An 18,523-nucleotide genomic window follows, 5' to 3' on the forward strand; every position below is an offset into this window, starting at 1 on the left:
TTTAACAGGAAAAAAATTTTGAATAAGTTTTTCTAACAGAAAATCAAATGAAGTTCAAAATTATAACTTACATGTCTTTAAAAAAAATTACATCTATTAACGAAATAATATGATATTATTAAATAATGAAGGGTCTGAATAATAAGCATAGATCAAGCAGAGTTCGCAGAAGTAAGACAATAGTGAATGAAAATATTTTCTGTGTGAGACCAGCATGCTATGATAATTATAATACCATGCAATTACAGCTTCTTTTTTTTGTCATTAACTTTCTGTAATTAATACAATGAACTTAATGAAATAATGAATTATGCAAGAGAAGAATATTAATAATTACAAAACTTAATATTCAACTGTAACATGTAGCTGCAATGTTTAAATTTTGATTATTAAAATATATATTCAGGAACAACCTAAACAATTGTATTAAGGAGATGAATGTAATTAATTACCCAAATAAAATGAGCAGCAACTTGTATTTAGAAGATTAGTTGTTAAAAACGAGCATTGCAATTATGATGCTTCAATGCTAACTGATGCAACCAGAAGTGTTACATTAAACAAAGTTCACAGTCAACAGATATATAATGTAAAAACTAATATAGTTTATTCGGTGTCCTTCTAAAAGTAACATTATATATAATAAATATAGATAATCAGTAAAAATAGTTGATAAGATTTGGTAAATTTTTTTCTGAAATCAGAATGTATTACAAAGAGAAAAATAGAAATCGTCCATAACAAGGAAAAAGGTGTAAAAAATTAAATGGAATTAATGGTTATTATTAATAGGCATATTAGTTAAATAAAAGCAAGGCAAGAAAAAAAAGCAGCACCACCACCAACCTCGCGAAGAACATTGTAGCCGATGAGCATCATCATAAAGCATGTATGACGGTTCTTCACTTGTTTCTCCAGCATTAGTAGATTCGCTGAATTTCTGGAGAACTAAAATCAGAAAGAGCTCTTGAAAGACTTTAAAAAGAAAAAAAGAAGAGAAAAGGCCAAAGCATGCAGTACCAAGTTTAAGCACACAAAAATATTATGAGCCTTACAAAAAAACAAAAAAAATTACCAGAAAAAAAAACTACTCTAAGAAATATGCTAATAAGCACTTTTATTAGCAAATGTAATTTAAATACACTAAATACTATCAGTGCTAATTAGCAATATTTCTTAAATTAAAAATTATGTATTCACTGACAGCACTTCTAACTTTAACATATGAATAATATTGAATGATTTGTTGGAATAGAAAAAAATTCAAGAGAGAAAAAATCAATGAACGTATATTTTCATAGAAGCATTCTTAAAAGAAACAAACAAAACTAACAAAATAGTAGCAAAAGGTTTTGATGACTAAACAAATAACAGAAACTATACACATTGGGTAATATAAACCACTTAATAAAGCACCCTACAACAGAGAAAGAAAATTTAAAAATAAATAAATAAATCTAATAAAAGGGAATAAAATGAAATTCTCTCAGCATCCTCATATATTTTTTTAGTTTCATACTTAGAAAAAAAACTAACAAAATTAAATAAATAAACAGGATAATTATAAATTTGAACATAAGCAGAATAAAAATTTTAAAAAAAAGGTGTAAAATGTGCAAAATCATCTTTTTTAAGGCCTAAAATATGTTTTCCCAAGTATCATAAAGAGAAAATATAAGTTTCAAATTAAATATAGATTTCTATTTATAGTATTAAGAAATAAATTATATAACCTAACAAATTCAACTTATAAAGATTTTCAACTCTATCAATTCAGATAATTTTATATAAGAAAGTAAAAAATACTCTTATTCCATAACAAATATAAAAATAATAAAGTTAAAAATAAAAAAATTACAAGTATAATAAAAGTTTAAATAATGTAAAAAAAAAGTTTTTATTACTTATTAATTTTTAACATATATTAACATTTTTTATACAAAAATTACCTGGTAGTAGATAGTTATACATTAAAAATCTAATCAAAGTTATTAATTAAAATTAACTATTTTTTTATATTATTAAAACTTCAGTTATAATATTATTTGATAATTCAAATCAATTATTCTCACATATAAAAAAGACTTTTTATTGATTAAAAAAATCAAATAAAAAAGCAAGTTTAAATGAGTATACCTTTACATGCTTAAGGTATTGTTAATAATTATATATATATTATTAGATATATTACATATATAGAGATTATAAGCATACCTTTTTGACCATAATCAGAAGCAGCTTTACCACCAGGACAAAAGTCTGATTGCTGTAAAATATATTCATTCATTACACGGAGGCCATGACTAGTAGTTGCTGCTTTAGGCATAGTGCCACACAAACTACCACCACCTTGCCAATGTGAAGAGGCAAAGTATAAAGGTGGCGTCCCAGGACTAAGAAAATGCAACGCTTTAGCTTCAGAATTAGAACGCTCAGCAGCAAACTTATTTGTTTCAGAATTTAACTCCTCTAAGCATACAGTTTCTTCAGGCATTAACATAGCTTCCACATCTAAATTGAGATTTTCTAAAATTTGTACATGCCTTTGTTGTACTTTTTCAACCTCATCCAAAACAACCTTAGAGGACGAATAAGTTGAAGATCCATTACATTCATGAGGCTTAGGTGGCCATCTGTGTGATGCATAACCATCTCTACTTTCAGTATAACATGACAAATCTTCATATGATTGTTCAGGAATTTCTTCATATATATTTGGTTCAGAGCTGCGCCTTTTATGATTTTGTTTTTTAGTTTTTTGAGGAGAGTTAGAAGCTCCTTCTCCAGTAGATATTGCTTCCTTATGAGCATAAATTGCTTGAGAAGAAAGTCGAAGACTGTTAGTAGTTAGAGAATTTGATCTGAGATATGTAGGTGTTTGAAAAGTTTTTTTCTTTTTCTTCTTTTTCTGAAAAGTTGAGGCTTTTCTAGGAATATCACACGTGCTAACATCAGGCTCTATTGCCAGCAAAGGATTATCAAAACCGTGTCCCTTTTCATTAGGAGTTTCTGCTTTATTCAAATTATTCTTTTCAGCATCAGGAACAGTGCCTTTCTTTAATTCACTGTAATAATATGGAACTGCCATTTTTTAAAAACTATCGTCATGATACACAACAAATTTCCATTTTTTTGTAAAAGCAGTCTTAACAGAAATGACTAAAATAATTCAATGCAATACAGTGATTTGTCAGAAATAACATAAAATGTACATTTCCACCATGTTAGGTATTGTTATAAGACATCAGTATATTCTTCATCTATAAGAGGAAAATAACAATATAAATATATACAACAATACACAACAATATGCATATAAATAATACTGCATGAAATAAAATAATATTCATTGATAACATATATTAAAATTTAGGAATATTTTTTTTCTGTTAAATTGTTCTTTCATATAAATGTCTCTATTTTGAAAATATTAGTTTAATCATAGATAAAAATATATTGCATAAAAAAATAACAGTAATATTAGAAAAAAATCATTAAAATAAACTGAAAATTAAAATTCAAGATAACTTCTCATTTCCATCTATGTTCTTGATTGTAGCAAGCATAATGTATTGTTTCACAATATGAAGAAACAGTTCAAAAAACTTTTGCTCTGAACTCAATCTATAACTATAGTATTTTACTAATTTTGGGAATTATCAAAACATGGAATTGGTGATGATCTGTTTTATTTCAAACACTTTTTAGAAACATTATGACTTAACTTTACACACATTAGTTTATTATATATATATACAGTGAAACCTCCTGTTATGGACACTCCTGCAAAACGAACACCTCTCAATACGGACATATTTTTAATTCCCTGGGAATCTTCCATAAATAAACCATTATGTACATTCTCCGCAAAGCGGACACTCCTGTAACTGGACACGGACCGTCATTTTGGCCTTGAAACGTTTTTTTCTATCCCTTCAAACCAGACACTACTTTTTCTAAATTTAAAAAAAAAAAAAACTATTTCTGCTTTAAATTGCAAGGGTAAAAATTCAACTTTTCTTTATATATACTTTTATACCTTTCTTAAAGTTCAAATAAATATCCTAGTAAATAGTTATTGTAAATTATTGAATTATTTCTACATCTTTGAAAATATTCTAAAAACAATTAACAGTGTTAAACTTCGTTATTAGGGTATCCTTCCCGTAAGCGAACAACTCTCATAAACGGAAAATTTTTTCGGTCCCAAGGATGTCCGCTTAACGGAGGTTTCACTGTATTTGAAAAGTGCAATAATGTACATTCAGAGATACATAGACTTACAGTAGCAATTCAAAATTGGAACTCATAATTGAATTCAAAATAGCGAACTCAAAATTGAAGATTTTTATAGAAATTTTTATATACATTTTGTCAATCGGCTATATAAAAAGAAACTAAAAGGTACTTGTATAAATAATAGAAAGGTTAATTATTGCAAAGATTTTTTTCATTAAAAAAAACAGGGATGGTTCTTATTAAAAAATAAGTTTAGTTAAAATTCTGGTTTAAGTCATGGTTTACCTTAATATAATACTTATCTAAGATTCTATTTCCTCCTTTGAAATTGAGAAAATTTGTTTCATATTATTACAGACATTTACTGGTTTTGCAGCAAGCATTTTAATTTCAGTTTAGAAACTTGTAAAAATTTTATGTTTACAAATTATCTGTTAATGATAAAATTTTACAGTATGTTATTTTAAGCTGTTGATCACTTCTCTTCTAATATCTTTAAAAACTATTAATTTTAGTTCAAACTGATAGAGGGACATCTGAAGAACAAAACTTATTTAAAGATATAGATGAGTTTTCACACAAATTTCTGCCTTCATATGGCAGTTTTTTCATGGATAACAAAACAATTTCCTTAAAATAACTAAATAGAATAAAAATACAGTAGAGAACCGATTATCCGGAACGATCGGGACTATCGCTATTCCGAATAACTGATTTTTCCGGTTTTCTGAATCGCTACAAAAAGCAGTTTTTTTAGTGTTAAACCCAACTAAAAAAAAAATAATATTTGGAAATAATCTTAAAAATAAGAAAAAACGATGAGGTAATACACTAATGTTTATTTCTGAAATGATGGTAAGGTAAATATCTTTTAAAAAAGAAAGAAAAATCCTAAAATCTTAAGAGGAAAAAAAAAAAATTTTTAAAAATTGCGGGAAAATTTATCGAATTTCGTTCCAGTTTTTTGGTTTTCCGGTTTTCTGATTTCCGGATAACGGGTTCTGTACTGTACATGTTTGATATAAACATTAAAAACACTTTAAATTACCTATTTAGATATAAATTTTACACTTTCATTTATATTTCAAATAAACCTAAAACTATAATAGTTTTCGTGCTTTTCGATGAAATTATGAAGAGTTCAATGAAATATACTGCATTCAAAGTGAAACCTACTTTTGATAGCCATGAACATTTTTTACACTTTAATTTATGGAGAAAAAAACATTTTTTAGCATGTATTTTTTTAAAATATAATCAAGAAACATTTAATTAAGCAAATTTTTACTTTGAAAACAGTATTTACAAGTTTTTTAGTGAAATATACACTAATTTTAGAGCTATAACCACTGTAATATGGGGTAAAGTAGGTATATCAAAACATGTTCTTTTAAATGCATTACTGTAAGAAAACTATCAAACAAAGTAGACGAGCTATGCTTCATATTTATTCAATATAAATCCAATGCATATAAATTCATCAAATATTCAGTAAAATAAATTTAATGGTTTGATTTTAGAGCCAGCTTTAAGAAAAATTAAAAAAACTTGATTTTATACTCACTATACCCCACCCGACTTTATTAATTTTAAGAGCATTTTATAAACCTGCAAATTGACTAATGTGTGAATTGTCTTTCGTAAATGTGCAATTGATATTTATTTTTACAAAATCCCAAATCATATTTAACAAAGGCAATTAAAATTATTATTCTTACAAAAAGTGAAGACTAAAAGCATAACAAGTTTTTTTTAGGAAACATCAAAAATATCTGAAATAATAGTTACCATTTAAGCAGTGATACATTAAATCCATAAAAATATTCAATTCTAAAGTTGTGAGTTTTCAACACAGCTCAAATAGGTTGTTTTTAAAATTGGTCGATTGTTTTCAACAATCAACAATAACTTCAAAAACAATGAATCTTGGAAAAGAGAATTAGTGCCATTTGAAGTCTTGGATCAGGGTAAAAAATATTTATTTGTAGTGGATCATTTAACTTTTTGCATTTCCTATAAAAAAAAAATGAAATTGATGAGAAACTACCATTTTATTTGTATAAGAAGTAAATTACATATCATTATTAACCTCTTCATAACCTTGGTCCACATATGTGGACCTTCGCTTTTTAGCTTCAAAAAAGAGACTATAAGAAAATTTATTTTACCCTAACTGGAACATTCATGGACATTTAAGTTTTCCGGAGATTCCAATCGATGCAGAACATGTAAATTAGTTGGTTAGAATTTCACATAAACAGAAGTGACTTTCGAAAAATGATGCCTAATCCACGAGCTCAAAAATGTCAGTTACTTCAAATGTTATATAATTCAGTTATTCTAAAAAATAAAATAAAAAATTCTTTTGACTAAGTAGTTCAGTGATCTATAGGAAGCTTTTAAATTTAATACAATCAAGAACATGCAGGTCCACGTATGAGTAACTTGGTATGCATGGCGAAATTTATAACAGTTTAGTAAGTAATCAAGTGAAATATCATAATATTATGAGTATTTAATTTTATATCTATTTTGAAATATTTTTATGTGTATTTTAATGAATTGTTTTACATTAAGGTACATACATATATTTAATTACTTTTCGATAATTTTGAAATTTTACCCCCAAGAGTTAGATATTTTTTATATTTAATGTTAGATTCCTTTCAATAATTTTTTTTTTTTTGTATGGTTTGCATAATTAAAATAGTATTGATAAAACTTAATAGAGTATCGCATTGTACATAGAAAAAACTTTGTATTTTTCAATTCCAAAAATTGTTAATTCTATTAATCATTGTATTTAAATCGACCATAATAAAACAATAAGTAAGTTTGTTCCTATTTTATGTGCAATTTAACATTTAAGATATTTATGCTATTTTATTTAGTTAAGACCTGAGGTCCACGTATATATACCTAAAATTATTAGCCGCCTGTCAATAGGAATGCATACTTTATCTTATAATGACTGTAAAATTGAAATTCAGAACTGCAAAATACTTTTTTGCTAAGTTAATAATATACTTTAGTCGTGAAGAGGTTGAAGATTTGGAAATGGTTCAAATTTAAATATTATCTAAATTTTGGCATGTAATAAAGTTATAATTGTATTTTTTCAATTTTTTACCTATTCAATTACTATACATACTTTGTAAGAAGCCAAAATGACATTGGTGCGACGGTGAAATGGTCGATGAAAGAAAACGTAAGTACCCATTTTTCTTAATGGGCTAAGTAATAGAAAATAATTCCTTAATTTAAAATAATTATATTGTTGGCTCTAAATTCTGTTCCTGGCAAGGCAACTGATGTTTTTAAACTAGGTGCTTGACTTTTAAAACCATTATGAATAACTATTATGAAAAGTTTTCAAGTTGATCAAGCTCTAAATAATTATATTCATACGTAATATAGTTTAAAATTTAATCAAAACTCAACTTGCTGAACTAGAAAAGCAAAGTTGAAATCAAATAGCTTCAGATTCTAACAAAACTACAAAATCAAGTAATTATATAAAACTAAAAAAATAAAAGTTTCAAGAATCGTTTCATTATAAGGCAGTTTGAAACCTAGAATAATGGCTGGCTTTTAAAAAATCATGTCAAAAATAGGGAATACATTTAAATATTCTAATTAAAACATGCATGATCTACAAGAAATATGACAGTGTCTTACAACTGAAATCTAATAACTTTCAAACAAAAACTAAGCAGTTTTTCTTCCATCATAAGGCTACATAATAAATTTTTAAAATGTCAAATATTATAGTCTAACATAAAGACTTCATAACTTTTTAAATTCTATTATTTCTTTGAAAGATAATAAAATAACTTTAACAATTTAAAAACAGTAGTTGATAAATGGAGTTTAGGACACATTAGGTATAATTTAGAAGTTTTCTATCAATTCAATTTGAATGAATTTTAATGCACCAAGTTCATCTTAAATTGTTTATACCAGTCTGATAATCGAAATTAAATGTTTCGCAGTTAGAAGCATCGACATATATTGCATCATTATTTGGAAAAAATAAAAATATGAATCTAAGAAATTAAATGACTAGTAAATACCATACATAACACTAGACGAAAGAAAAAAAAAATTCCACTCCAAACAAAGATGTAAACAAACTTCTTGCACACAGAGTTCAAAATATAAATGTGTCTTACAACGAATCGAAAATGAAAAAAGCCATTTTAAACAACTGTCTGGAGCAATTCATCAATAAATTAAAGGACTTACGCATACTCTATTCCTTTTAATTAGAAAACAACACCCAAGACAGTCTGAACTTAACTTTCTATTAATTAGTAAAAGTTCTTCATCAAATAATACTTTCAGCGAAATAGTTTCAGTGATAAATGACTTTATTAAAATTCAAGCAGTCAAACAAAGTTAATTTACGGAACATAATGTAAACAAGACATCAATTAGTTTTTTGAATGAGAATGAGATGTTATTTAAAAGAAAGAAACAAAATATAAGCAACAAATTTTATGTTGCCAAATGATAGTTTAAAGATTAGACTGAATGTCAAACAAAATGATTAGAGATTGAAACAGAAACCATGGCAGCTAGAAGCTTACGATCCTGAAGTTTCACAGACAATTTTTTTTTAATGATCTGCTTTTTTAAAATTTACTGCAGAATAGCATGCGAAAAAAATAAGCAGAGCCAGTTTAGCATCAATATTAAAAGAAGAAAGCATCTGGCACTTTAACTTTCCCATTCTATAAAAAAATCTCGGCAATCATTTTAGTCACAATCTTACGCAAAACTGAAATTCGCTCATGGTTGGACTCACGTCAAACTTTTTCAACAGTTTTATGCACCGCAGGATGACATATATTTTTTAAAAAATAAGCGCAAATTTTTATTTTTACTACACTTTCCTGAATTTTTCCGAGATAGATATTTCTGTTTTCTCAAACATCTTGAATCGATAAAAACCTTCCAAAACAGTAGCAACAGAATCCAGAGTTAATCAAAACAGAACGATAATGATGTCAGGTCGTTCGTGATTTTATTTATTTATTTTTTGACTCAAATTTTTGGATCTGAAAACAATTTTATAGTAAATATTGAACTTCACAAGACCTGAAATATAAAATATAAGTAGTATTCATTCTTTTCCTGTGTTCAGGGCTGAGCTATGAAAACAAATTTTAAATTGGAAGAAATATTTTGCGGCATATACTTTCGGCAATCTAATTACAATATATATATATATATATATATATATATATATATATATATATATATATATATATATATATATATATATATATATATATATATATATATATACATATGTGGTTAAGGCCAGGGACCGATCAAGACAAATTCAGGCCGAAAGCCCACAAAATTTTCCAAACCCATTAACAAAATATTTTGAAATTAAATTTCTGAAGAGTAGTCCTAACAATAAAAAGAATCTATTGAATTGCATGATTCAAGAGAAACATTCTAAAAGATTTTGAAAGTAGACAATTGAAGATTATTTTTCTAAGATAAAGTTTACGCATCTAAATATTAAAGCAAACTATAAAACAGCAAAACAATGTTGTATGAAAAGGAAAATAGTTTGGTGACCACAAACAATTGAAATCAGTGATTTTTGCTAAAAGTCACTACTGTCTTCCACTTTCAGCTTTACATATTTGTTAAGAATAAGCTTTTAGTTCTTGTTGACACTAATCATTTATAAGAGACCTAGCGAATATGCATTCTCGTTACATTTGCTCAAGCTGTTGAGAGTAAAAATTGCACCAATTAAAATTCAGCTGTACTTTCAAATTTGTTTAGTGCAATCTTTACACTAGTTTGGTTTATCACAATATAAAGAAAATATGAAATAAAAAAATGCCTTTTTTGAGAAAAACTGTTTCTTTCAGTTTTTTTTTTTTTTTTTTTTAAGGAATATTGTAGACTTTTTACTAATTTTTGAGGCCCCCCAGAAAGTGCGTGGCATAGGCCCGTGCCTATTGGGTCTAGGCAATAATCGGGCCCTGGTTAAGGCTCTGAACTGTCACTGCGAAGAACTGAGCTTCGATCCCTAGGTCGGCTTGAAATTCGAAGGCTACCAATAATGCCGTTGGTCACGAAATTGTGGAGCCTCAATGAACTCCCTGGCAGACAAAGGGCTGTTGTGGGAATTCTTCATTTATTTCAAGAAAAATATGTGAGAAAAACGTCTCTGATTATTATAACATTTTACAAGTTTAAAAAGTTCAGTCAATAAAATTATTTGTTTCAAAACAATAAAACGACAAAACTTAAAAAAGTATTATTTGTACTTAAGTTTGAAACGAAAGTGAAATAAAAATAGATAATGCATTGCGATATCTATCTTCAGAATTTCCCCCCAAAAATATTTTTTGATCCCTGGGATAATTTTTCTTAAAAATTTTTATTATAATAATTTGCTTAAGTTTTTAATTTTGATTAAGTTTTTAATTTTGATTATGTTTTTAATTTAAATAATTTGATGTTATAGATCGTTGTAGGAAGAAAAAAACTATATCTAACTTCACATATTTTTGATCAGAGGAGTATCTAAAGTAAGGAGTAAAACGGTACCTTAGTCAATTCTTTAGTCGGTTCCCCTTATATGAAATTTTTTAAACTATTTATAATATGTAAAAATAAAAAAAAGAACAGATAAAAGAATAAAAAATCAAAGCATAAAATTAGTTAGATAATCTAGTTTGATGCATTCAATCATCATTGTCTTCGTTTCAAAATACTGATTCCACAGCCCCTATAGGGGACTACAGTGAACTTTTTTGATATTTGCGGTTTCGGTCATTAAGTGCAGGTGGTCAGCAGTTCCATTGTCCGTGGTAGGAGGTCACGCCTATTATCAGGTATTCTCGACGCACTCTTTACACTGTAGATCTAAAAATGCTGAATTCTCTCACAATTTCTGAAATGGAATGTCACATATTTCTAGCTCCGTCTACCATTCCACATTCAGAGTCAGTTAATTTTCGTCCTGCGGTTAATACCTATATACGAATTTTGTATGCGATACTAGTGACATCTGCACATTTGCATATTGCTAACCTATGACTTTTGTCACCTCAGTGTATAATGCATTATTTTATTGGTAGCATTACATTGACATATCACTGTCAAACTAATGATACCAAATTAGTTACCAATCATGAAAAAAATTCATGATGAAGATTTTAATAATTACCTAGGGAGATAGTAATTGCTATGCTTGAATTCAATTATTTAGTTAAAATAATACGCATAAAATGTTCAAAAATTAGTGAGGCAAATGGCACACCTGAAATTTATGAATGACGAACTTCTCATGACTGTACTGTATATGAAACCCAACAGATAGGAAAAACATTTTCATCATTCAAAGATGCAATAACCACGAAATTGCATTTAAGGAAAGAAATGTAATTGTAATTCCTGGGAGAAAATTTAATTTTATTAATCTTGTTTCACATTCCATTGAAACATAAAGTTGAATTTTGATATCTGTCTAATACGAATTCATTATTTTTTCCCCTTTGTCACGCTCAATTATTACTATTATTATTTTTTTTTTTACTTCTGGCTATTTGATTTCTTTTAATTATTTGATTTCTTCTGATTATTTCATTACTTTAATTTTGCAAATTTTACATATATATATATATATATATATATATATATATATATATATATATATATATATATATATATATATATATATATATATATATATATATATATATATATGTAAAATTCGGAAAGAAACATATATGTTTAAAACTATTAATCAGAAATTTAGACCAAAAACTGAAACAACTTAACCATAAATCAGATTTCGAGGAGAATGGAAAACGCTATTTACGCATTCTTTTTATGTTTATTGAACGAAATGTTTATTAGAGTTTATCGACAAGCTTGTTGTTTTTTTTCTTTCTTGATAATGTCGTCAGATTATTCGATATAATTTGTCAGACACATTGTGAATTTTTTTTATAATTTTTTGCTCTGTGGTTTTCCGTTTTCAAATGAAAGAATAGATCTAATGTTTCAGAAAATATTTAAATATGTTGAGAAATAATAATAATATTACAGAATTATTTAATTTAAAAAAGAAATTGCCAAATCTTCATTTACTTAATAAGAATTTTAATAGGAATTTGAGGGTCGTCATTGTGGTATATCTGGCTTATTGTAAGATAGATTTTTTTTCTTCCACTTTCGAAAACCGTCCGACTTGTACCGAATCATTCCCTGAGCCGCGGTGGTTGACCTCCAAATGATATGGCCCAGGTTCGAATCTCAGCGATGGCTAGTTGTTACGAATTGCGATCTCAGCTCGCACTAACCACAGTGCTGTAGTAAAATATCCTCAGTTGTAGATTGATCGTGAAGCTCAGTGGTGTGGTTTAATTTGAAACTACAGCAATACTTTTCATTTATCTATTTTCAGCCATAACTATAATATTTATTATTTCACCCGACATTAATATTGTAATGAAATATAAGTAAGGGCTGCAGGTCTGTCGCTGCTCGAATTTCCGCGATGATTTCAGAGAAATTGTCCTATTTTTTCTTTAAATCCGCGAATTCTCAATATGTTTTGATTTGAGCTAAAATTGCTCAAAAATTTAAATTTTTTTTTTAAATTTATTATTTTTATTTAACAGAATTTTTTACCTTTCTGAAGCCTTAAATTGAACATGCAAAATTGATTAGATATTTAGAGGAGTGAATCAATAGCAAAATGACAAGAAAATAGTTCAGAGATAATCACAATATTGTCAGGTAAGGTGGTCTTTCTACACTTAGGGAGGGTAAGAGACTGATAGAATTACCTTCCTGAAGTTAGTAAGAGTGCAAAAGAAATTGGAATCGCAAAAGAAGGAAAATGTTATAAATCAAATCTTTGACAGAAAAATCGTAATACAGGCTATAGCACTCATAGAGTTGAGATAGCAGTATTTCAACTCTATGAATGCACTGGGCAATGAAATTTCTACTGCCTTTCTTTCTATCCAGGCAATTTTTCCTGGGCGGCTTCTTGTGATTTCTTAAATAGGGATCGGTTTCTTAGATGAGAGGGACATAAGGCTTTTGTAACTAGCAGTTTGAATGTTTGAGTTTTCACAGCAATTACTTCTTACAAAGCAACGGTCAAGGAATTGAGCGTTGATGAAGGAAAATTGATCGAGTTTTCAAACAGCGTGGAAGCAGAAAGATCGTTTTCTAAGTATAAAATGTATTAAATGATGAAAGACGAAGCATAAATGAGAATAATCTGACGATGTGCAATACTTTTGTACCAAAATTCTTTTCATTTAAATGAAAATATTAATATTGCTTGAAATGAAAAGAAATGCTTACGTTATGTATTTCTTAAGCTTTTTTTTATTATTTGTCCAATTTCTGTTTTTTGCATCATTTGTTGAGTAAATTTTTTTATGTTTAGAATCTGCGCAATTTTCAAAATTTCCCGCGAATTTCGGGTCTTTTTTCCCGCGACAAACTTGCAGCCCTAGCCATAAGCTTTAAATATTGATTGATAGAAACGTCGCTAGACTTATCGGGTCCTGGGCGAAATATTTTACAACGCCCTTTTAAATCTTTTCTTTCTTTGGGACCCTTTTTTGTAAGATTCTCTCTTAAATTTTTGAAGTGAGTTACATGCTTTTATTTGTTTAAGATTTTTTTAAAAATTTTATTCTTAAGAACGAACAACTTAACTTTTTTCTCTCTAACATTTTATATTTTTTTCAAATTTATACAATCGCTTAAGTATTTATCAGAGAAAATGAGAACTAAGAAATTTTGTGATTAAGGATCCCACTTAAATAATCAATTAAGAACGATTAAATATGTTATATTATCTGACTCTATGTTTTGAGCCGTGGTGGCTCAGGGGATAGAGTGTTCCCCTCCCAATGAGGTGAACCGGGTTCGAATCCCTGTCATGGCTGGTCGATACGAATTCCGTACACGACTCGTACCGACCACAGTGCAGACGTGAAACTATCCTTAGTGGTAGATGGATCATGGGTTAGAGTCCACTTGCTGTCAGGGCAAGCGTGGGAGGATTTCGTGGTTTTCCTCTCTGTGTAACGCAAATGCGGGTTTTTTCCCTCAAAAAGTCCTCCAGTAAGGCAAATGTCTCCCCAATACTTGATCCAGAAATTCCTTTGTCTTCTGGATTAGGTTCAAAATTGCAAGGCAATGGAGTTGAACATTGGTAGTCTTAAACTCAAAATTGGGTTGGCTGTTGAACCACGGTTATAAAATTAAATAAATATAATATTTAATGTGTTTTGAGTCGAGGTGGCTAAGGGGATAGAGCGTTCGCCTCCCTATAATGTAACCCAGGTTCGAATCCTAGCGGTGCTGGTTGATACGAATCCTGCTCCCGGCTTGAACCCATCACAGAGCTGACGTAAAATATCCTTAGTGACAGATTGATCATGGATTAGAATCCCTTTGCCGTCGGTTCAAAATGAGGAAGGTTTTCGTGGTTTTCCATTCCATGTAGCGCAAGTGTGGGTCAGTTCCATCAAAAGGCCCTCAAAGAAGGCTAATTTGTCTCAATGTTTAATCCAAGAGTTTCTTTGTCTTCTGGGTTGGGTTCAAAATTACAAGGCTATGGAGTTGAACATTGGTAGTCATAAACTCAGAATTTGTTCTTCTGTTCAACGCCGATTTTCAAAAAAAAAAAAAAAAATAATAATAATAATAACTCTATGTTTTTTATTGCTATATCTCAAATTATAGAGTAATGCTTAGTATATTATTATCTATATGTTTAGAATATAAAACGCATTTTCCAAATTATTAATACTTAAAATACTTTTTAAAAAAATTTAAATGTTTACAATTATTATTATTATTGTCATTATTATTCTTGAAATATAACTAGAGTGGGGCCCTCTAGAGTCCTAGGATAGCGGGTCCAAGGGCAAATGCACCATTTACCTGACCAATACCAAAGGATGGTTCCCAATTTTTTTCGGCTATGGAGCCCTAAATAATCGTTATTCTTTGACTTTATAAATAAAGTTATAAATCAGGGCTCGAAAAACCGCCCGTCCGCAGCGGTCAAAAATTCCCCTCGGACAACGAATTTCTCGAATCCGACGTCCGCGCGGACGGCCGTTTTCCCGTTAATGTCCATTTTTCCGTTTTTCTCAAGAATGGTTGTCATTAAAATTTAAGGTACACATCGTTACCCCCAGAAACCTTCAGTCCTCCGAGCCCAAGCTATTTATAAAGACATAATGCAGCAAAATGACCCACAATACAGCAACATACTGCGCATGGTGGAATTGTTGTTTTCTCTGTCTGGGAGTACTACAACTGTTGAAAGGGGCTTTTCAGCAATGAACTTACAAAAAAACACGTTACGTACTGGTCTTTAACAAGAAGCGTTAAACACAATTATGAACATCTACCTAAATGGAAAACCCCTTTCAGATTTCTGTGCAGAAACCTCTGTAAATCATTGGCTTGATTGTGGAACTGGCAAACGTCATATTTGATTCATTTAAAAAACGCAGTACCCTGGGATAAATTGACATTCCAGATAACTATACCTTTGTCATTTAAATTAATTCATAAAAGAAATACTAGTTTACTATTAGTAACCTAGTATTTCTTTTATTACTGTATAATGTAATCCTAGTATTTGTAATCCTAGTAACTACTAATTCATTGTGCAATTTATATAAATGTTTGTAATAAATAATGGAAAATTATATTTTTATTTATTTAGAAGCTACGGGTTAGTTTCAAAGGAGGACGGGTACATTGTTGGACAAGCCGTCCTCGGGGACGGGTAAAATTTCTGAGGTTTTTCGAGCCCTGTTATAAACAAAATATAAATAAAGTCGAAGCTTTGACTATATAAATAAAGTTCATTTTCAATTGCAAGAATGCATTAATCAAATGTATTATAACTAACTATTTTGAATGGACTACCAATTATTATGAAAATATTTTATCTAAAGAAAGAAATTTTTGCACACTTCAATTAATAATAGTTTTAAAATTAGATATTAAGTCAGATAATAAAAATTTGCAAGACCGGATGTGATTGCTCAATCCAGCAACTTTTAACGACCCGCTCTTCTGGTAGGCATTTTTTTAAATAAAGAAAAACACGTTTTTTTTCTTCTTTATTTCAGGTAACACATTTTAAAATAAATAAAAGCTTGCATTATAATTGCGACCAACTACAGTCAAAAGAAAATTCTCTAAAAAGAGAGAGAGAGTCGTTAAAGGCCGTTGAATTGTAAATTAACAAGCCAGAGCGGCAGTTTGTCTAGTTCTAAATTAGTTTTTCTTTTCTATTGTGTGTGATTGCACTAGCGGAAAATCAATATCAAATCAATAAAATCAAGCTAAATTATAGTTTTTGCTGAAATGAAAGCGAAAAAAAAAAACAGTTATAAACGTTACTGAAGGTTATAAGGAAGGTATATTACTTTATTGTTGAATTTAGTTATTTTATTTTGAATTGAAAAGCTCAATGGGAAACAGTAGTGCATTTTTTTTTCTTCAAATGAATATCTTTTTCATTATTCATTCAACTTAACGTTATAAGCATGATTATAAAAGAATTTTAAATTTTGCAATTTTTTTCACGAGCATTTTATTTAAGTATTTTCTCAAATATAACCTAAGCATTAAAATAATAGATTATTGATTAGATATATTATAATTTCAGGTTTCAAAAATCATAACTCGTTACTTATTTTATTTTACAACCGTCGTTGAATAGCCGATCCAATTTTGAGTTTACGACTACCAATGTTCTACTCCGTAACCTTGTAATTTTGAACCTGATTCAGAAGACAAGTGAACTCCTGGATCAATTGTGGTGAGAAATTTGCCGTTGTGGATGACTTTTTTTGATGGAACTAACCCGCATTTGCGTTATGTGAAAAGGAAAACCACGAAAACCTCTCATGGTCAGTCTGATGACAAGGGGACTATAACTCATGATCCGTCTATCACTGAGGATATTTTACGTCAGCACTATGGTTGGTGAGAGCCGAGTGCGGAATTCGTATCAACCAGCCATCGCTGAGATTGGAAGGTGAACGCTCTATAAATGGTTACTTATGACTTAATTCTCGGAACTCTTGGAACCCTTCTACGGAACCCTAGGATTTCCCGGGACAACTTTTGGGAATCTCTGGCTTATAGTAGCTGTTCTTAATTTTTTTTTACGGCTACAGAACCTTAAATGATCGAGTATCTTTTGACGGAACGCCAAGTTAAACAAAATTAGTAGCTGTGAATATACTAAAGAAATTATGCTTAAAATGTCACAATATGCTTAAAATGTCATAGTTGAATATACAGCACTGGAGTGGCATCTACGCTAGTTATGAATTTGTTTTCGTGAATGCATAAGCTAAAAACGAATAAAGTCTGCTGAATTATAGTTTTTGAAAAAGAACTATTATAAACGTTGAGACTGGTTATCAGAGAAACATAATTCTTTAAATTAAGATTTGATTATTTTATATTTGAAGTGAAAAGTTCGATAAGAAATAAAAAAAAAAAATTTAATTTTTTATAAATGCAATATTGTTATTGGAAGAAATATTTTTTAAAAGAATTTTGCTAATTTTCTATTGTTTACCTAAATGATTTCATAAAAATAACCAAAATGTCAAATAAATGATGACACCTTTTGGGAACCGCTGGCTTATATCAGCTGTTCTTAATTTTTTAAACGAAAATATGCTTAAAATGTTACAATATACCTAAAATGTCGAAGTTGAATACACAATACTTGAGTGGCATCTAGACTAGTTCTGAATTTGTTTTTCGTATATGCATAAGCTGAAAACGAAAAAGGTATGTTGAATTAAAGTTTTCGAAAAAGAACTATTTATTTTATATATGAATTATTTTATATATGAATTGAAAAGTTCGATGGAAAGTAAGAATAAAATTTTTTATAAATGCATATTTCATAATTTATTCAATACATTGTCATTGGATGAAATATTTTTTAAAAAGAATTTTACTTATTCTTTATTGTTTACCTAAATGATTTAATAAAAATAACCAAAATGTCAAATAAATGATGGTTTGTTGTTTCGATATAAACATAATAATTGCTGGTTAAACTCTCGGAACCCCTGTGATGTGAACCTCCCACGGAACCCTATTTTGGAACCACTGGCTAATAGAACTGCCTTTTTGATTGGAATGCTAAACGGAAAACATTTTCCGCTGCAGATTTTCACAGTGAGGAGAAAAGCATTTGAATTTGCGGAAATACTCGCAT

The 18,523-nt window shown here is 28.9% G+C and overlaps 1 protein-coding gene across 5 annotated transcripts in view; it reads right to left on the reverse strand.

Moving 5' to 3' along the window:
* The window catches only part of LOC107447338 (rho guanine nucleotide exchange factor 10-like protein), a 53,658-nt gene extending 44,888 nt beyond the window's left edge, over window positions 1–8,770 (reverse strand). The window contains exons 1-4 of one of the 5 annotated variants that reach the window (XM_016062215.4): window positions 8,485–8,758; window positions 6,028–6,252; window positions 2,215–3,260; window positions 847–948 (exon numbers count right to left, since the gene is read on the reverse strand). In XM_016062215.4, coding sequence (XP_015917701.1) covers window positions 847–948; window positions 2,215–3,088 — 976 coding nt within the window. In that variant the 5' untranslated portion in view covers window positions 3,089–3,260; window positions 6,028–6,252; window positions 8,485–8,758. Of the gene's footprint in view, window positions 1–846; window positions 949–2,214; window positions 3,261–6,027; window positions 6,253–6,407; window positions 6,580–8,484 lie in introns of those variants that run through there. The other 4 variants (XM_043039062.3, XM_043039063.3, XM_043039064.3 and 1 more) reach the window with 4 other exon arrangements.
* Between the last annotated feature and the right edge of the window lie 9,753 nt (window positions 8,771–18,523).

This window comes from Parasteatoda tepidariorum, chromosome 11 (genome assembly GCF_982258835.1).
Source record: "Parasteatoda tepidariorum strain Cologne lab strain chromosome 11, Ptep-v5.0, whole genome shotgun sequence".
Lineage (NCBI taxonomy): Eukaryota > Metazoa > Arthropoda > Arachnida > Araneae > Theridiidae > Parasteatoda > Parasteatoda tepidariorum.